This window comes from Mesocricetus auratus, unplaced genomic scaffold (assembly GCF_017639785.1).
Source record: "Mesocricetus auratus isolate SY011 unplaced genomic scaffold, BCM_Maur_2.0 Super-Scaffold_100707, whole genome shotgun sequence".
Taxonomy (NCBI): Eukaryota; Metazoa; Chordata; class Mammalia; order Rodentia; family Cricetidae; genus Mesocricetus; species Mesocricetus auratus.
Genome location: NW_024429269.1, coordinates 2,212,206 through 2,233,272, shown reverse-complemented (window position 1 = coordinate 2,233,272; position 21,067 = coordinate 2,212,206). Strand labels below are relative to the sequence as shown.

General features: G+C 46.3%; 1 protein-coding gene across 6 annotated transcripts in view; it reads right to left on the bottom strand.

The window, feature by feature from the left end:
- The window catches only part of Ptk2b (protein tyrosine kinase 2 beta), a 118,384-nt gene that overhangs the window by 44,615 nt on the left and 52,702 nt on the right, over nucleotides 1-21,067 (bottom strand). For 5 of the 6 annotated variants that reach the window (XM_005075245.4, XM_021230207.2, XM_013117275.3 and 2 more), the window contains one exon: nucleotides 10,267-10,507. In XM_005075245.4, coding sequence (XP_005075302.1) covers nucleotides 10,267-10,470 — 204 coding nt within the window. In that variant the 5' untranslated portion in view covers nucleotides 10,471-10,507. Of the gene's footprint in view, nucleotides 1-10,266; nucleotides 10,508-18,016; nucleotides 18,145-21,067 lie in introns of those variants that run through there. The other variant, XM_013117277.3, reaches the window with a different exon arrangement.

Genomic DNA, 21,067 nt, shown 5'->3' with positions numbered 1-21,067 from the left:
ATTTAAATTTATTTCCCGTTCCTTTTAGATGACAAGCTAATATGTTCTGACATGTGGTTAATATGTTATGACTGCCCTGCCTTATATCTATTACAGGTACATAAAGACCTCAGACAATGTTTGGTATATATTAGGTACTCAATAAGTAGTAGTTCTCATGATGGAACAGTAAGCAATAACAAGGTAGCATGAGAGGATGTGGATGTTAAGACAGACAGAAGGAAGACAATAAATAATAAGATCAGCCCCGGGATGATCAGGCCACACCCAGAGTTGATCTGGCCATACCTGCCCTCTAGGGAGAAAACAGTAAAGAGGAAAATGACTTCATTCTGCTTGGAGCAAAGGGCCTGGAAGAGTTTTAGGGCCTGAGACTCAAGCTGGATACACCAGTGTCTTCCTTTTCTCTTTTGTTCTACCTGGAGATGAAAGGTAGAACTCAGAAAAAAGAATTAAAAGGTTGAGTAACAAGAGTCTTATCTTTAATTGACCTTGAGCATAAGAGTTGTCTTCAAAAATAAAAATACTCTGTTAAATATAGACATGTTCTATTCAAATTCTGATTTGTTAATATGACACAAGGAAGAGCTCTTAATGCTAAGATGAGCTTCAGGAGGAAGAAAGAATGAGAAGAGCAGACAGGAAAGTGCCGGCAGGTTAACATATTTCTTAAAATAATGTTCCCCCTACTAAGATACCTTTTAAAATAATGACTTTACCACTCATTGTCAAGTTGGCTTGGGAGATGGGTCACAGTAATTGCTTCAGAATGAAGGGGTAAAGAGTGTTATTTGCTATGGAGGACCTAGAATATTCACATTTTCTATAGTGCTTAATAATCTGTATCAGTGAGTGTCAATAGGGTGCTGTTAACATTTGGGACATGTGCTGGCTAGTTTTATGTCAACTTGACACAAGCTTTAGTCACCTCTAGCTTTAAACTGAGAGAATATCCTCCATAAAATTGGGCTGTAGGCAAGACTGTAGGGCAAGGTTGAATTAGTGACTGATGTGGGAAGGCCCAGCCCATTGTGGGTGTTAACATTCATGGGCTACTGGCCCTGGATTCTATAAGAAAGCAGGCTGTGCGAGCCAGTATGAGCAAGCCATTAAGCGGCACCTCTCCATGGCCTCTGCATCAGCTCCTGCCTCCTGTTTGCTTTCTTTTCATGACTCCCTTTTGGTGATAGACTATGATGTGGTAGTGTAAGCCAAATAAACCCAACCCTTCTCAACTTGTTTTTGTTCATGGTGTTTCTTCATAGCAATAGTAACCCTAACTGAAACAGTGCAAGAGGATCCTTTGTTGTGTGTGGCTGTTTAACACCCATGGCACATCCCACTGAAATCCAAGTTTCATGCCCCAGTCATGGTAACAACGGCACAGTAGAATTTTAACTAGTTTATAGAAGGAGATATTCAAGAGATGATGATGAGTCTTGAGTCTTTGCCTAAGATCTGGACACCCTGTGGAGATATAGAGCAGGCAGGTGAGCAGGAGAGCATTATGGATGAGTGTAAACCATGCTGAAAATTTGGGTACCACCGAAGTCAGCATCACAAGCTAGGGGATGAGACAAGGTTATCTAAGAAATGACAAGGTTACTCTGGAGGAATGGCTCAATGGTTAAGAGTGTTTCCTGTCCTCCCACAGGACCAGAATTGGGTTCCTAGCACCCATATCAGGTGACTCATATCCAGCTGTAAACCCATCTCCAGTGCTTTCTTCTGGCTTCTGTGGGTACCCCCACATACCCAGCATACATCCACACAGATGAAAATACATACTCATAAATAAAAATGAATCTTTTAAAAAGTGACAGGGTACCATGTATCCTGACAGTCTGCTAGGAAACCTCATGCCAGGGCACATAGTCCCCAGGTTCCCTGGCAACTAAGGCCCTTGGCATTGTAAGGAAATGGTAAACTTGCATCATCTGGGATCGGTTTCCCCAAACTCCCCATCTGGGTGTCATGGTAATATGTATATGAAACACGCTTACATTCATCTCTGCACATGTGTGCTTTCACTGCACATGCCTAAATATAATACCAGTGATCCAAACATATGGCCAATAGGGCATTGAATGTTCCAGGAAGACATGCCCATGTTCTCATGCTTAGAGTCTATGTAGATATAACTAAGTTAGACAACTCAGTTAATAGTCATCCTGGGCTCTCTGTGTGTCTCTTAATCAAGGGTGTCTTTATAAAAGCTATGGAAGAGAGGGCTATGAATAGGGGTGGATGGGGAGATGCTACCAATGCCCAGGAATACCGGGAGTCATCAAATGCTGGAAGTGGCAGGGAAAGGAAGAGGACATGAGGTTCTGATGCCTGCACTTGGGACTTCTAGCCTTTAGAGCAATGAGAGAACCATTTCTGTTGCTTCAATCATTGGTCTCTAGCAACCTCAATCTGTTAAAGCAGGGTTAGGAAACAAAGACAATAGCTATATAAGTTCTGAGTCCTTGGTTCATATAACAGATAGTTTTCAAATAGTGATTGCAGAGCTAAATACTAAAGCTTGCATAACTTATCACTCTGAAAGCATTCGTCTCGAGGTGACAAAAGCTCTAAGGAGGACAGTCAACCATGAAACCATCAGGCCAAAAATAGAACAGCAGCACCGACACCTGACTCCTCATTTGCAGACGTCATGACTCTATGCACATGGATAGGCTCAAACTGAAGTCTCTACCCATTAGGCTTCCCATCTTCTTTATCTCCCTGCAGTGAGGGACTGAATATGTGAGGGGCTGGGAACACGCACAGGAAATGAGAAGGGTAGCAGAAAAAAGGAAGTGTGTGTGAATGTGCCTCTTTTTATGTCACTGTGTGGTGCTGGTCTGTGGTTTCCTGACTGGCCCTTTCCTGCATGTTTCATGGGCTGCTCTCATGTGGGGAACTAGACTGGTGTAGGCTAAGCCTTCTCCTAGGAATAGCTTCCCCTGTCTTCCTGTTGTACCTCCAACCTGAGGCATTGGCCTTGTAGTCTCTAAAGGAGGGAAATGAGGAATGCTTAGGTGACAACCTCAGCCAAGATGAGGGCCTGTGCTCAGTTTCCACACAGTAGAGGGGGGTGGACAGGGTCATTCTCTTTGAAATCTTTCTTTAAATGATGTTTAAATTTGTATTTTTCATTATATGTAGATGGGAGGAGAAGATTTGTACCTGAGTATAGTGCCCATGGAGGCCAGAAGAGGTTGTCAGATACCCTGACACTGGAGTACAGGCAGCTGTGAGCCACCTGATACGGGTTTTGGGAACCAAATTTCAATCTTCAGCAAGATCAGTGTTCAGTCTTGACTGCTGAACCAGCTCTGGGCCCTATCTTCTTCTTAAGCTCTTCTAATGCCATTCATGGTTTAATCACATTCCCAAAGGCCTCACCTTTCCATGTTGTCAGATTAAGTGTTAGGTTCCAACACAGGTATTTTGGGGGACACACATATGAAGATTCTTACCTCTATATCTATGGTATTAGGGATTAGAGCTTCAACATATGATGGATCAGGGGAGGCATAAAAATTCACTCATAACACCCTGTATTTAGCCAGGCAACAGGTCTAAACTTAAAGTCCCTGGGGTGCATGTCTTTGTATGTATAGAGCAGGACTGTGTGTCACAATACCTCAACCTTCTCCTTCTGGGATTCTGGGAGGCTTGTGGGGGTTAACAGGAGACAGTAGTGAGTGGAAGTAGGTGCAGAGCAGGCTGCTTTCAGGCAAGCAGCACCCAAAGCATTCCTGCTACCTTGTCAGTAGAAAGGATGCATCTGGGCAGGCTGGGGAAGGTTCCAGAAAGTTCCAGTTCAAGGCAAAACCAAGATGAATTCTTTACTTCTCTCCTTTTTTATTTTTTAAGATGTATTTATTTTATGTGACTGAGTATTTTGCTTACATGTATGTCTGTGCACCACTTGAGTAGCTGGTGCCCATAGAGTTCAGAAGAGGGCATCAGATCCTTACAAGCTGTGTTGCAGACTTGTGAGCTCCTTGAGGGTTCTGGGAATCGAACCTGGGTCCTCTGCAAGAAGAAGTGCTATAACTACTGAGCAATCTCTCCAGCCCTTCTCCTTTTAAGACAGGGTTTAGTTTTGTAACCCTGGCTAGTCAAGGACTTATGTAGCTCAGGCTGGTCTCAAATTCACAGCAATACTCCTACTTTGGCTTCCCAAATGCTGAGATTACAGATACCAGCTGCTAAACCTGGTAAGAATAAATCTTGACCACTCCTTTGTACTCAGAGGATAGAGGTGTAGGGCTCAGGTAACACTTCTGATACATTGTATCATCACATGGGATTGGAAAACTCTTGAGATACATTGTATCACAGGCACAAGCCCACCCTTTCCTTAATGCTTTCCCGTGTGAGAAGTTCTAAGGATGGACAGAGTTGGTCACAGAATGGATCACTAGAAATCAGCAAGATGAAGACAGGGAGAGTTAGCCCTTCAGTGTGCTGATCAGAGAGGAATATGGCACTTAGACATGGGCGATCATAAAATTTATACTCCAGTTCATGGTTGGATTGACATTAGCGGTACACTGTCAATCATCTCTGGGATGCAAACAGGACCTATGGTCACCCTACCTGCAAATGAGTTGGGGATGGGATAAGAGGGGAAAGAAAAGCAAGAAGTATGAGAGGGCAGAGAGAAAACACAAAGGTAGTTCCTGGCCACTTGTTTGCAAGGTGTTGTTTTAATCCTTTCCCAGACTGGCAAATTAGCACATTAGAGGAAAATATAACGACATAAGCCTCCACCTGCCACAGAGAGTCAGCTCCCAACAAACACAATTTCCCATGACTATCAAAGCAAAGGGAAATGGTGATTCAAGAAGGGGAGAACACATTTCTCATCCAAGCACTGCTGGTCTCTTTAGCAGGTGCCTACTTTCTGCAAAGACTTCTAAAGCCGGTAATTATTTTCAGACCTGGTCTGTTCTAGAGATAGGGTCTCAGTGTGTAGCCCAGGGTGGCCTGTAACTCACCATCCTCCTGTCTCCTCCTATGGGATCATAGATAAGTGCTACCATGCCTGCCTGGCCATAGCTTTGTTTCAGTACAGAGAAAATGTGATGAGGCATTCACATTTACCCAGGAGGAAGTTGAGAATCTAGATTAAAAACTTGAAATTGGCAGTCTGCCTGGAGTAAGGATGCTGGGAGCCATGACATCAGTGTGGGCTGTCCGGGGTAGGTCTCTGTTGCTCCTGTTTCATCACGCACAGCTAAGAGAGAGGGTTGTAGATGCAGCAGTGTTCTTACAGAGGGATATGTGCTTGGCAAGTCTGAAAGGGCTGGCAGCATTTTGAGAACTGGGAGGATGATAAAGGGACATAGAGTGAAACAGAAAAATTCACTGAGGTCCAAGTGGTGGGGGAGGACAATATAGAGTTAGGAAGCAGAGGAGGAAGAGGCTACTAACTTCAGGAAAATCTGAGGCAAGGATGCTGGGCCTGGGCCCCATTCCTATACACCCCGGGACTATGTTCTCAAATAGGCACTGAGCAAAGCTGGTCCTTGGCACCTGGACCATGCCCTCATCTGCATTGCATGCTTACCCAAGCTATGTTTCTTTCTATCAGAGCATTTGAATTGTGTTTGAAAGCATCATCCATGAGTGTGAGTCAATATCATAGTCTTGATCAGGAAGCCCTATGAGAACAGGGAATTTACCCATGTTTGGTGAATGTTGGTGTCCCATGCCAGGCACTGGAGGCACAGAACAATATTTATGGGATGGAAGACAGAATATTCAGGATGCTTTTCTGTGTGGTCTCATCCATAACCAGGGTTTCATTCAGCCACCATCTACAGGCCGACCAGTCCAAATTCTTTGCCAAGACAGAATCTTTCTCCAGAATCACCTATCAATGGTGTTTTAAATGTTGCCAATTGAAAATAGGAAGACACTGCAAGTATACTCAAAGTGACAAAACTGAGTGGAGGATGTGTCACTGCCCAGCCAGTTTCCTGGGAGTGGAGTCCTGTCTACCTGAGGCAGGCTGCAGCTCTTCCTACTTCCTCTGTGTTCTTGTATTTCTGATCATCAGAGCCTTTCTCTCCCAGCTCCTCTGTTCTCTGAGTTGCAGTCACTTCTTGCCATAGACTGCAATGGTTAAGAGTGTACACTCTGGAGGTGGATTGCCTGGTTTTGCAAACAAAACCCACCACTTAGCTAACAATTTGCTTAACTCCTCTGCACTGGATTTCCTTAAATAGAAACTGGAGATAATAACAGCATGTGTTTCAGAGGGGCCTTTTGAGAAGTCAGTGAGATAACATGCACGTGGGGGTTAGCTTCTCTCCAACAAAAATGTTAGCTTATACCATCACAATCATTACTTCATCATCACCACTGTCACCATCACCATCATCACCGCTAACATCATCACCATCACCACCACTAGCATCATCACCATCACCACCACTAGCATCATCACCGCTACCATCAGCAAGACCACCACCCAGCATCACCAATGCTACTACCACCATCACCACCATCATCACTGCCACCATCATCAATACCAGTACCACCATCACAGCCACCATCACCATTGTCACCATTATCACCGCTGTCCACCATCATTGGCATCATTCCTATCGCCATTAGTGCCATCATCAGATTATCATGTCCACGGATATACCAATCTGTGCTGTTACCATATCTCCACAGACCTCTACCTTCAGCCTTATTTGCCTCCCTCTAATCTCCACCCTGTAACCTGCATCATCATTTAAAACAGCAATTTCACGTTACTCAAGATTCTACATTACATCAATGTTTCCCACAAGATGAGATTAAAACAAAGTTATCAGCATGACATTAATTGTCAATTTGGGGACACTTATGGCCTCAAACCTGCCGCGTGACTTCCCAAGTTAGGGCTGTGTGATGTTCTCTTTTCTGGTGATGGTGTTACTAATCTTCCGTCTTCCTTAAAAATGCTTTGCTATATTGGTGAATTCTCTCTCTGTGTGCCAACCCATACCAAAGGCTTCCTGTGCTGAAACTGCCCAGAAAAATGTCTTCAATGACATGTAGCCCTGAAGACATTGAATCTATTTCTGGCTTTCTCTGAAGAATTTCTATAGCATCGTCCCACACTGCTAACCACTCCTGTCTTGGGCTCCCCTACCTCTGCTGATTTCCCTTTTCTTTTACTACCCTCTGTTTCTCAGTTCTTTGAACTGTGGCTTCCCTGACTACCCTAACTGGAACCTCTCTTTTGCTCTACTCATTCTTCAGAGGTGGCCCAGTTCTCTGGCATGACAGCCATTGCATGACGTTCTCCAAATCCTCTTGTCTATGTCCTGTCCTTCTGAGCTGCAGGACCGTATTCCTCCATAGGGGTGTTTCAAAAATATTCCAGATAGAACACACGTGAAGTGGAAACTTCAGGGCGCACTTCCTTTCTGGTCCCAACGAATGATGCCAGCACCCATTCTGCTGCCCAAGCCAAAGGCTGAGTCATCTTTGTCTCCTTCCTTTTGTTCCCTCCTCACATTTAGTTAATGATCAGTTTCTATTGACTCCACCTTCTTAATGGACACAAGTCTATTGACTTATCTGTTCCCAAGAACACTCCGTTCGTTCATTCATTCAAGGCAGCATCTCCTCCCACTATAGATGCCGCCTCCCAGCCCATCCCCCACCACTCTTCCTCTCAGTCTCTCTGCTCTACTACAAAGTTTAGGGGTCAGGGTCGGGGAAACATGCCTTAGGTTGGCCAGAAAATTAACAGGTCCTACATACAAAAGAAGGATTCCTTTTGGCCAATGAAAAATACCACTGTGGCCCCATCTTAATAATTCATCAGGCGAAACAGCCCACTGAGGGCTCCGAGAAGTCTTGCTGCAAAGGAGTATGCTCAGGATTTGCAGGGCATGGCTGGGGGGATGTGCTCTCAGGATAGGATCTAGGGTCTCCCCCCTGTAGGCGAGTGCCCTACCACTGAGCCACAATCCAGTCCTCAGAGTTGTTTAACCAAGCATTCCAAGCTTCGATGAGCATAAATCTCTTTTCCAAGCCTGCCTTCTTCTTTTTAATGCCTCTGGTTCTATCCCCTCTTTCCTCTTTCTTTTCCCTCCTTCCTTCCCTCCCTCTCTCCCTCCCTCCCCTTCTGTAGTGCTAGAGATAAAAACCAGGACCTTATGCACACCAGGTAAGTAAGCTCTTAGGCCACACCCCCAGCCCTGGGGCATCCTCTTTGCAGCACACTGGGTACTGTTTTAAAACACAAATGTAGTCATTGTCTCAATTTGAAAATAAAACAGATGAGTGGATGAATAAGAAATGGAAGGATTTTTTTTTTCTTCTGGAAAACTAGCAACTCTCAGAGATAGCTGTGCAGGGCAATGACAGAACAGACAACCAACAGTTCTGGTTCCAGGAACCTACTATGTACTTCTCACCCATCATACAACCAACAGTTCCAGTTACAAGGACCTACTATGTGCTAGGTACTCCTCACTTATCATACAACCAACGGTTCCGGTTCTGGGACCCACTATATGCTAGGTACTCCTCACTTATCATCTCTAGTTCTTACAGCTCAGCAGCAGCTGGGGAGGGTCCCCTTGGAAGAATCTGCACACAGATTCCTTAAGCACTCAGGTGCAAGCAACCCAGATGGAGCCTCACTTGACTAGAACTCCAGGTGGCTTTAAAGTCACAGCTTGTAATGACAAGATGACATTAGAAGGTGTCTGTAGGAAACACTGCGAGCAGGGAAAATCAAAAGGCTTGGGTATAAGTTCCTAGAAGATGGTTATCTCACTCTATTATGCCTTCCAGAAAATTCCTCAGACACTCATAGCCATTCTTGAACTTGGATCCATTGCCCTTTCCGTAGGCCTGTTGTACATCCCGCCCTCAAATACCCACAGAGCCATCACACAACCCCAGGAAAATCTCCCCTGCTTTCAGAACTATGTGTGGGATCCTGTACATGTGTAGTATTAGCACTTGGGAGGCCTAAGTACCAGGATTCTGAGTCCAAGGTTAGTCTGGGCTACAGTGTGAGTGTGAAGCCAACTATGTAGTAAGTCCCTGCCTAGAGACCAAACCAATAGCAGCTCTATGCTATTCCCTAGCTCCTGCCTAACTCCAGATTCCCCAGGTGAGTGTTCTACACCTTCCATTATTGTGGCCACATTTCCTTTGGAAACTTATAAATATAGCTACATTTAAAATCTGTTTATGCACTGAGACAACCTTCTAGCCATTCTCCACCATTTTCTCTTCATGGAGAGTGATGTCACTACTTCAGCCCCATCCAGTGCCCTGTCACTGCCGACACCACAGAGTGCATCCTAGTCAGAAGAACTGAAGACTCTTCACTTGTCACCGAGATTGGGCAGTATAGTACCCCTGCAGCTTGGAAATCATGCTAATTTTGGATAATAGACAAATGAGTTGAGCTAGCAGTGTTGGACAGCTTCGGCTGTGTACAGAAACGGTGCACACAAACGAGACTCAAGTGTCAGCAGAGGAGGGAAGGGAGAAGCACCTCCTGAAAGGTGGCTGGGGCTTCCTCTCTGCACACACACTTTCTCATCAGACACCATGTGATGAGCAACCGAGGCCCCAGTCAGATCAGCTACAGGAAATAGAAGTCTGCCAAACCGTAGCAAGGATGCTAACTGCAAGAGACGGTTTGCTCATCAATGCCTTCTGCTCTGGTGTGTGAACTGTGGTGTGCTCTGTGAGAGACAGACAGCACGGTGACCTGGCAGCCAGGACCACCACAGTGCCAACAAATGGAGCCATAGGCGGAGTTCGTGAATGTTGTCTTTGAGATTTTAGAAGAGCTGGTGACATAGAGTCAATTTAGCTCCTTTGGATCTGGGGAGACTTCCCCACGGTACCCAGATTCCTCTGTTCAAATTATGAACCATCTGGGGGAATGTCCTGAGGACCAATTTCTCTTCCCCTGCCATCATGAAGAGTTCTGGAAGAGAATGGGTATGTTCTCATTGTGTCCATCCACGGGAGAATTCAATATCATGTTTGCTGAGAGGCTGGCCATATGGATTCGTATAGCGAGTGTTCAAGAAGGGCAGCCACAATGCTGCAATCCCGTCTAGGAAAGTGGAGTGTGCACAGTTGGTGGAAGCTGGAGCAGCAAGCTGACAACACCCTTCCTGATGTCAACCTGCCCCCTGCCTAGAGGAGGCTGCTGGGCTCAAGAAGGCCTGCTCCTCTGCCCAGGAAGTAGCGGGGTCAGACCAAAAAACCAGCATCTTCCACACTTACCTGGATCTCGGTCTGCACTGTGCATTTGACCAGCTTGAAGTTCTTCCCTGGGTTGAAGCTGTTGCTATAGAAACAGACCTTGAGGATGCGCACGTCTTCCTTCTCCACATCTACTGGGACCACCACCATGGGCTCTGGGGGGCCCTCAGGCCGACGTAAAGTGCCCACTTTTACTCGACTCAGGGGCTCAGACACCCCGGACATCCTCTCAGACAGCAACTAGGACCGGCACATTGCAGTCCTGCAGAGACAACAGAGACAGCCCCAGAGTGAGTTCCTGAAAGCCACATGCCTCATCCCCCAGGCTGGCACACCCCCAAGCTCCATGACTGATGCAACAGCCTGTCCTCTTAGTCCTAAAAACTCCCTGCAAAGGCCTCCAACCGCCTCCAGTGGGGCCGCTGTGGCGTGTAAGAGCCCGTTGCAAAGAATCCAGGTACAGAGTCCAGACTTGAGGCTCGCAAGCACGCAGGCTCTGTCTTCTAGGGGAACTATCTCTCCCTCGCTGTTCTCCTCTGACACTGGCTCCCAGGCAAGAGGCCCACACTTAGCACATGCAGCAGCTGTGAGAGGAGGCGGCTGCAGCATGACACAGCAGAGCAGAAAAAGCAGGGAGGGAGATAGTGACAAAAAGGAGGAGGGAAATAGGAGTGGAGGGGAAAATCTGACAAGAAACAGAACCCGGGACTGGGCGGCCCCAAGGGAATGAACAAAGACAACAAAGTGCCCAGATCAGGACCAGGTCCTTAGCCTGGCTGGTCTGCCTACAACCTCAATACGAGTCAGAGTTTTCATGGATCTCATAGGAATTCATCATGTAGAGTATCTGGTATCACAGGAAGGTCCACCAAGGAGGGAAAAAGCCCCCATTTCCCCACTGTTTAGTATGGGAAGTTGTTTTGCATGACAGATGGGGCTAGCCTGGGCTTCTATATAATGTAACCAGTATTGATGACAGCCTAGTTTGACACAGAAGTAAGCTGTATGAATCCTTATAAACCCTAATTCACCCCAAATCTCAGCTGTGCTTCACCTAGCCTCTGCATCCAACAGAACTATCAAGGACTTAGTCTCTGGTGATCTAAAGCAGGGAACGGGGGCCAATCAGATGGCTCAACAGGGAGGGACCTGACCATCCCACATGCTCCATCCTCAGTCCCACAAGGTAGCAGGAGAGAATTTATTCCAGAAAGCAGTCTGCACTCCAACATGTGTGCCTACATATGAACATGTAAATGGTTTCACACACACACAACACACACACATACACACACACACACACACATGCAGAAATAAAAGCATAAAATTATAAAGTAGAAAGTGCCCAAAAGAAGTGAGGAAAAGGGGAGGGAAAGGGAGAGGGACCTGGGATTGACATGTGAAGCAACCTTGTTTCTAATTTAAATTTAAAAATAAAAATTTAAAAAAAGAAGTGAGGAAAGTTGTAACTATGCTTTGATGACATTAGCTGGGGCTCCAATGCTAATGTCTGAGGGTCATCAATGCACTTCCAAGCTCTGTCCTCAGTGCTGAGATTGAGTGTGTCTTTGGTGAGGACCGGATGTTCTTAATTTCCAAGACTTTTCTAAAACAATCATGCTAATATTGGGCATGATGGTTCCCACCTGTCGGTTCAGCACTTGGGAAGCTGAGGGAGAAAGATTGCCATTAAATGTGAGGCCAGCTTGGGCTACAGGGCCTTGTCTCAAAATAAAACCATCCAGCTGGTGCTAGAATGAGGTAGGCCCTAGTACTGAGACTTATTCTTAGACATAAGAGGTGTCCCTTCTCACATGAGTGTGACTTTAGGGGGAGTTGCCTAGACCAGGAATCAGGGGAAATGACCGAGCTGGCCGTGTTAATACAAATATGGAGTTGAGTATTTTAGAAGCAGAACACATGCTATGATTGTTTATTTATACTGAGTCTAGTACCTGGAAAGATTTGAGCAGTCAGTAACTCTAAGGAACCACTCCTTTAAAACAAAATAGTAGGGGCTGGGAAGGTGGCTCAGTCAGTCAAGTGGCTGCTTTGCGAATATGAGCACCTGAGTTCAGATCCCCGATGGCCTCATAAAAGCCAGTGTGGTGGTGTGCTCCCACAAGTCCAGCACTGGGGGCAGCGGGAGAGAAACAGGCAGAGCTCTGGAGCTGACTGACTAGTCTAGTTGAGTCCGCGAGCTCTCCATTCAACAAGAGCTCTAGTCTTTGAGAACAAGTGGAGAGTGAATGAGAAAGACATTCAGAGTTTACCCCTGACCTCTGATCTCTACTTGTGCGTGCACACACAACACGCGTTACATGCGTACAGACCCACACCAAAGTGTACTATCACGTTCACAACAACAACAAAGGACATTTGTCCTAGGAAGGGACACAGGAGGTGTCGTGAGGATGTGGGGAGAAACAAGACATGCTCCTTAGATCAGGGCAGGCATAAAGGCAAGCAGAAGGCTCAGAGCTCAAGGGTGGCTACAGCTTGGGACAAGACTGACAGAGAGGAGAACATGTGTGAATGTTCTAGAAGTCTATCTGCATTTATATACTCCTCTCTATCTGTGCATTCTGTGCCCTGGTGTTCTAACGATCTATCTGAATTCTCCTCGATCTGGAAGGAATCCAGAAGTTATTTGAGGGGTATCTGCAGGAAGCACTCCCAGAACGATGTGACCCGGAAGGAAAAATGAAGAGAGGGCTGTGCACTGAGGGTGCACTTGAGCAAGCCCAGTTTCTACCTGCTGGGAACTGGATGGACCTGGGTGGGAAATATCACACTCAGAAAGAGAGGGATCTGGGAGCACTTACTCCCACGTCTTAGGCTCAGTGTCCCCGGCATCTCCATGTCAGCTCTGCACAAGGGAGACGCCAGAAAGCCTGTAGACAAAGATGCAGACTTGGCAGCTGGAGGATGAGGGAGAATACTGAAGTGGCAAGGCCCGAGGGGATCCAGAAGGGATGATGGCAATGCTCATTTAGGACAGAGAAGATGATGAACGTGCTTTGTCCCTAAATAGCATAGTCCTAGTTTTGTCCTTAAATAGCATAGTCCTAGTCAGGAGTACAAACAAACAGCAACACATAATTCAGTAACTAAGTGGCGGGCCTGCCGACCTCAGGATCTGCTGGGTGTGGTAGGCATCTATTTGTATGTTGTAATTTGTGCAAGGCTTTCACAAGAAAGATTATGAGACAGGCATCTGAGCGGAGAAATGGAATGATACATGGCCCTTGACCCCAGGGACTTACACCTGAAAGGGACTGAATGCCTGCATTCTTTAATATTCATATGCTCAAATTCTAAACCCCAAGATGCTGGTATGAGAAGGTATGAATGTTGAGGCATAGAGCATCAATGAGTGGGATTAGGGCTCTTTTAAAAGGAACCCGAGAGAGCTTTGTCACCTTCTAAAACTCAAGAGCCAATGGTGAGAACTTGGGAATAGTCCTCATCCATATGTCATGTGTATCACTGGCTTATAAGGGGAGTGGAGGAAACAATTCCTGCTTGAAGATAAAGCAGGGAAGGTTGAGGCAACATGGCAGGGACTTGGGAATGAGACCTTCGGATGCTCCTGAGCCCAAGCTACTAGAGCCACTCATGTAGCAAGAGCTAGAGAAAGCTTCGATGAGGATGTGGGAACTCTGAACATGGCAATCACTTTTAGCAGACAGTCTTGCAACCGCTTATAAAACAAACCATGTTCTTACCGCACCATCAAGGGACTGTGCCCCTCAGTGTTTACCCAAAGAAGTTTGACAACTTAACAACCTCACACACACACATGGCTCGTGGAGGTTGATGGCAGTCTCATCTGTAGTTGACAAAATGTGGAACCGGCCAAGATGAATGGATGTGCAGGAAGGTCCCTGGGGCTTACTCTCCAGCCAGGCTAGCCTACTTGGTGGGTTTAAGGTCAATGAGAGACATTGTTTCAAAGACGGCAGATGATACTCTATTGTTAGGACCCAAGGTTGCTATCAAGTCTCCGTTCGAACATGCACATTGGTGCATGCATACTCCCACACACATATTCCACTCTCATATACATGACCACATGTGCACACACATCTACACAAACACACACAAAGAGAGAAGAGCTGTCAAGCCATGAAACACATGGAAAAACCTTAAGTGGTTTTATTTTTCTTTGAGGCAGGGTCTCAGTATGTGTGCCAACCTGACCCCAGAATCACAGAGATCCACCTGCCTTGGCCTCCTGAGTGCTGAGATTAAAGCTGGCCTCACACCCAGCTTCATGAATAATTTTAAGTGAACGAAGAATCTATACATCCTGTGCGGTTCCAATTGTGGAAAAGCAAAAGTTTGGAGACAGCTTTAAGACCAGCAGTTGCTGGTGTGAGGAGAGGGTGGAGGGATAGATAGACATCTCAGAGGATGCTAGCATATGGAAATGTTCATTGTGATTCCACAGTGGTAGGCACATGTCTGTCTTTTACCTGTCTGTCCAATAGAAGGCACACAAAGGATGAACTCTCATGTTAAACTACAGAGAAGGCCACGACGGCACCAATGGGTCTTCACCAGCCGTAACAAATGCTCCACTTTGGTGTGAGATGCTAGCAATGGGAGGAGCTGAGCATGTGGTGATGGGTGGCATTGTGGGGATTCTTTGCATTTCCTGTAATTTTGCTGTAAGTCTAAAACTACTCTAAGAAGTCAAGTCAAGAGAAACCACAACTTGGTGAACCTGAGAGCTATGCCCATTTCCCATCCTGACCAAACAGTGTTTAGCTCAGTGAACATCTTGTCCCCATCCTGACCATGATCAAATATTAACAGTCTACCTCTCACCAGCTAGCACAAGTCATACATTGCCTGTAAGCCCAGAGGATGTGGATATCTGATCTTCAGCAACTTCCCCTAGACCAGCAGGCTTGGGGCAGAAAATATTTTAGCAAAGTCATCCTGGTCACCCACAATCTGCTTTTACCTTTAGCCTCATGTGGGTCCCTCAGTTCTGCATTTTGTTCCTGAGAAACATTTGCAGTAGGAACTGCCAGAATGGTTATAGCTTCTAGAAAAATCTTAAAATGCACACACACACACACACACACACACACACTCACTCACACACACACACAGCCAATACCCTATCAATCCTGAAAAATGGGTAGGAACAAAGAAGCCCATTTGACAGATGGGAAAACATGCCTGAGAAGGTTTAAGATATTGGTCAAGAATTCATGCCTGTTAAGAAGTGAACTTTAGGGCTGGAGAGATGGCTCAGGGGTTAAGAGCACTTCCAGAGGACCCAGGTTCAGTCAATTCCCAGCACTCACATAGCAGCTCACAACTGACTCTAATTCCTGTTCCAAAGGATCTGGCACCTTCACTCAGAAGTACATGCAGGCAAAACATACATAAATAAGCTAAATAAAGAAATTAACTTTAAAAAAAAGAAGTGAACTTAAGGTCTGGAGCATTTGTCCAGTATGTTCAAGGATCTGGATATGATCCCTAACATCACACACACACACACACACACACACACACACACACACACAGAGGTAGTGCCACCCCCAAGGGCAACATAAACTGCAAGAACAAATGAGCCAGATAGCATTTACCATCCCAGAAACATTCCTGAGACTCCCTGGGAGAGTTTGTCTCCTTTGGTCCTATAAGATCTAAGAAAAGAAAACATAGATTTTGGGTCCAAAGACCCCAGCCCACGAGGCAGTGCCCATATCTCTATTAACACACGAATGCTGCCCAGACCCCACTCAGCAGACAGCAATCTGCAATGAATTACCCAGACTCTTCCCAGTGCAGAGTAACTGGAGGGTAGGATTCAGGGAAGCTTACCCTCATGGTGTGAGAGTCACCTTCCCATCTCTGGTCTCTCTTGCTCACTCTGCCTATTAAAATTAGAATTAAAAAATCCAAGATCCTATGAAACAGCTTAACTTTTCTCCACCTAAACATGGAGATGATACTACCCTGCTTACTTTCTAGAAGACTTGTGAAGCTGAAGGAAGAAAAGTAATGAAAGCTCGTTGTTAGCAATAGGACACAAAGGGAAGTCACCCCATGGCTGGCTGTCCCTTGCCTATATAGGTTCCAAAATCTCATGTGACTACTGCATTCCCAGATTTTATTCATTCCCCCAGTAGCTTTCTGAAAGGGAAACTATTCATCTTCAACCTCCACCCGCCCTGTCTAGGATGTAAATATTCCCACCATGGCTGATTCCAAGCTACCAGTGTATATCACCAAGTTCCAAGTCAGGACAAGATGAGAAGACCCTCCAAAGCTTCCTGTTCCTGGCAATGAAACTTGCCTGCACCTCCGGATTGCTTGAATTTCTCGTCTGGAACCTTAGCCTGTTTCTGGCTTCAGTGGCTGCAAAGTTCTCTGACCTTCAGCTTCTGAGCCAAAGTCCCACCCCTTTCTCCAGACCTCTTGGCTCTGCCAGCCTTGGTGACCACTCCACCCGTGTCCTGGTCTGCCCCCCTCCCCCAACCCTCCACGTACTGTATAAGGCATGTCTATACCATGGCACCAATGAAACACCAGCTCTGAACTGCCCTAGGCTTCAGTACACCTCCCAGCCTCCAGAACTGTCCAGACCACAGGCAAAGAATAACAAACACAAGGAAATGGGCCCAGATTAAAACAGGAAACATTTTGATTGGCCATGAGAACTTTTTGGCCCAAACATTCAAAGGGTATTCCAGGGGGCATCCAATCTCCGAGTTCCTGATAATTCTCTGGAAGAAACTCAATTATGTTCTTCCTGAATGGCAAATTGTCTACCTGCCCAAAGGAGGTGGGATTGAAGCAGGATTTAAATCTCTTCCAGATGATGCAGCCATAGTAGCAAGCTCTGTGCTCCCTGCCTAGGGGAGGCTCTAGGGACCCAGGGACACACATCATAGGGGAAGAGAGTCCTCTGCCTGGTGGACATTGTAAATCAGGCTAGCTGTCTAGTGAGCTCTTGGGACACTTGTCTTTGCTCCCTCAACGCTGTGGCTGCAGACACATGCAGGCATGCTCAGCTCTTCACAAGGGTCCTGGGGATTCCAACTCCATCACCTAGCTCCTGACCTGGGTCTCTTGATTCTCCTAGAGTGGGAGTACAGGTGTGTGTAACACCACGTTTTTGTTTGTTTGAGACATGTCCTGGAACTTAGCCTCAAACTTCCACAGTCTTCTGCTTGGCATTCTGAGTGTAGAGGCCACAGGTATTGGCAGCCATTCCTAGTCTGAAAGACAACCTCTAATCACATTATGCACTTTCCCCTGTATTTACAATGGTCATTCCTTTATGAAATTCCAGCAGTAAATTTTGGTAATTTTGGTCTGGGGTCTCTGCAGCTTACAGCTATGCCATCCGGACGAGGTGACATTTCTAGGCCCAACTTTCATCTTTTGGGACATGAAGTTAATGTTATCTATCTACAGAATCTTTCTGAAAAATTAGGAGCATTGCAGTCCTTGGCACATGTATCTTTCTTTCTTCCTTCCTTCCTTTCTCTCTCTGTCTCTTTCTTTCTTCCATGACTGTGAATTAGCTAAAGAAAAGACTGGAAATCTAATTTAACAGCAAGGCCCAGTTTTCAAAAGCCAGCTCAGTGGTAGATGAGGTGGCCTTTATGGCTCTCTGTCTTTACAGTGCAAAGACCGTCTTTATAACCAAGGCTACCTTCCTCTTCACATCTGTCTACCTGGAAAGCCTCCCCAACCCCCAGTTCCCACTCTGCCCACACAAGTTCCCCTGCTGCCTGACCTGAGAACACCGAAGCATGTTCCATGGAAGAAAGCCCCACGGGAGACAGTCCTAGCGCCAGCCACTCAGACCAGCAGAAGTCAGAATGTCACGAGAGACATGCTTTCTTTCCACTCTGTCTCTGAGTCACTTCCCCTGGCTGTTTCCACATCAACAAAATGGGGAAGGCAGGCCTTTCCTATCTTGGGCCCTGCTGGGCACAGGCACTTAACTAATTGCAATGACCTCAAAGTCCTGGGGAGCCATTCCTGAGCTCCTGGGCACGACTGGGCCCAATGGGTTCCATGCTGCAAACATTGACTTGGTCCTTTCCACCCCCAGGTTCCTGTGGAGCCAGCATTCTACAGCTCCAGGACCCCCAACCTGTCATTTGGTTAATTTCTTCCCTTCTTTCCATGCGATGGAATGGACCAGGAGGGTTGTGATTACTGACAGCTATAATTCACAGTAATTCAAAGAGCATTTGAGACTCTACCACATTTTCAGCTCCCCACCCCCTCACCCATTACCCACTTGGAGTCTTCTCTTACCAGTACCTGCCCCGGTACAGGTCAAGCTGGCTTGGGCTGGCTCTCTGGAGAGCAGGGAGAGCAGCAGAGACACAGCTCCTTACTTTCCTGTTAAGGGAACCTCTCTGGTCTCCCCATTAGTTCAAGTCTTGGTCCTCACTGCTGACCAGATTCATCTCTCTCCTGTTTGACCTCAAGGTTCTGTTGCTTCCCACAATCCCTGGCACTGGTAGTGATGTGTGCGAGCCTACGATCCCACACTCAGACAGAGGTAGGAAGAGCATGCGCTGTGGAGTGAGACCTTCCCACAAGTCAAACAGGGACTGGAGAGAGCCTAGTTGGTGTTTGCTGCGCAAGCAGGAGGACCTGAGTTCAATCCCCAGCCTTTGTATAAAATATCAGACACACTTAAAATTCCAGCACTGAGAAGGCAGAGATAGGAAGACCCTGGGGCTCACAGTCTAGCCTGCTCCAGATTCAGTGAGAGACCCTTGCTAAAAACAAACAAACAAACAAGGTTCCTGTGGAATGACATCTGAGCTTGACCTCTGACATCTACATGTGTGTTCACACATGAGCATATGCAGCTCCACACACGTTCTCAGAGACATACAAACACAAGCACCAAAATAATAACAACAACAAGGATAATGGATTTTAAAAATCACAGTCCCTTTATTCCTTATTTGCCAGTTCATGGGTGATATTTGGCTGGTGATTCTCCCTCCTTCTCCCCTTCTCTCCTTCTGCTCTTCTTTTCTCCCATCTTCTCTTTCTTCTCCTTCCCTCCTCTCCTTTCCCTCTCTCCCCTCCTTCTCTCTAGTTTTCTGCGTCTCTGGAGCCATACCAAGTCTTGATGCCATGAAGTCAAATGGACAGAAAAGAGAAAATTTAGCACATGTGTGCTTGGGTGCATACACACACACACACACACACACACACACACACACACACATACACACACACATACACACACACATACACACACATACACACACACACACACACACACACACACCAGTCACAGCATGTCATGACCCCAAAGTGTCTCAAAGTGTACTGCTAGCTGGACAAATACTAGGCGGGACCTGCCCACTGGGCTTTGGGACTCTGGAAAGTATGAGCCAGAAGATCAGGAAGCAAATGTCACACTGGACTGGGGAGAAGCCTCACTGAGAAACAAAACCAGAAGATGGCAACATGTTATTAAAGAATTTGAACTTCATGTGGTGGAGGGAGGCTTTATTTTTAATAAACTCATGCCTGGTGATAGGGTTCTCACTGAAGGAATTCGAACATGTAACTCTGGCAGGCCTTGCCCTTCTCCCACTCCCCCTGCCTTGCTAAAATCCCTTAGATTGCATTCCTAAAATTAGCCACCAAGGCCTATTCACTTATTTGGCCACTTCCTCCTCCCGAGGTTGACTACCAAGGTCTGGCAGTCAGAAGCCCCCTTTTGTTCACCTAATTAACACGCCCAATTAAAATTAAACATCCTAACACAGGGTTTCCCCCTTTACCTTTATAAACTGCATTTGCCCGTGTGCTATGTCTGTCTCCTCTCTATCCAGAGGTAGTCCTTTGTCACACGGGGACAAATATATATATATCTGTCCCTTTCCTTCATCCCCTTCCCCTCATCCCCTGTCCCCTTTACCACCACATCCTAGCCCATTCTCACACAGTCCTCCCCTTTTCCCCATCTTAAACACCACACCTGCCAGGTCATTGCTGCTCTTCTCTGCCTGAGTCAGAAAGCAGCCACTTTAGCTTTTCTTCCCCTCTTAATAAAGGCTCTCTCTGTGAGAACAGGTGTTTGGGTGTGCTGTGCGGGGGTGGGGCTCCTTCCCTCACAGTATGACTTCAGCGGCAGTAGGAGCAGTTGGGATAAAGCTTTCCACAGGGTTGCCTTGTTTCAAAGCATGTGCCAATTCTCTGGTGTAACTATTTTCATCATGGCCAACCACAGGATAATCTCTCTGAAAGCATGGGTGACCCAGCTCAAGAGAATGCAGTCCAGCCCCCCCCCCCCCCCATCTGGACAGTGTAAGAGTCAGGCGAGGAAGACAGTTTTAGGGGTTATTGGCTTCCAGCCCACCTCTGACCTTTGACACTCACAAAAGGACTCTCAGAATCTCCACAGACTTGCAAGACAAGGCAAATTCAACTTGTAAAATAGGATAAACCCTTCTTACAGATAAAAAACACTAAAAAAATAAGTTGAGCATACTAGCACACACAGCTGTAATCCCAATACTTAAGAAACAGATGCAAGGAGATTGTCAAGTTGAGGCTAGCCTGTGCTACATAGAAATAACCTGCCATAAACTGATAAATAGCAGCTCCATGAATTAGAAACGTGGGCTAAAGCTAGCTGTAATGTAACTCACTGTTAATCAAAGTAATGTGCCTATCAGAAGTTAACGCATAGCTGTACTAAACTAGAAGACCTCTAAAACTTTTCCTCCTGGGCTTTGTACACATGTGGCTATAGCAGGTGTCTGCTCACCAAGGGTCACAAGGCTCACGGGTCTGGGTTCTA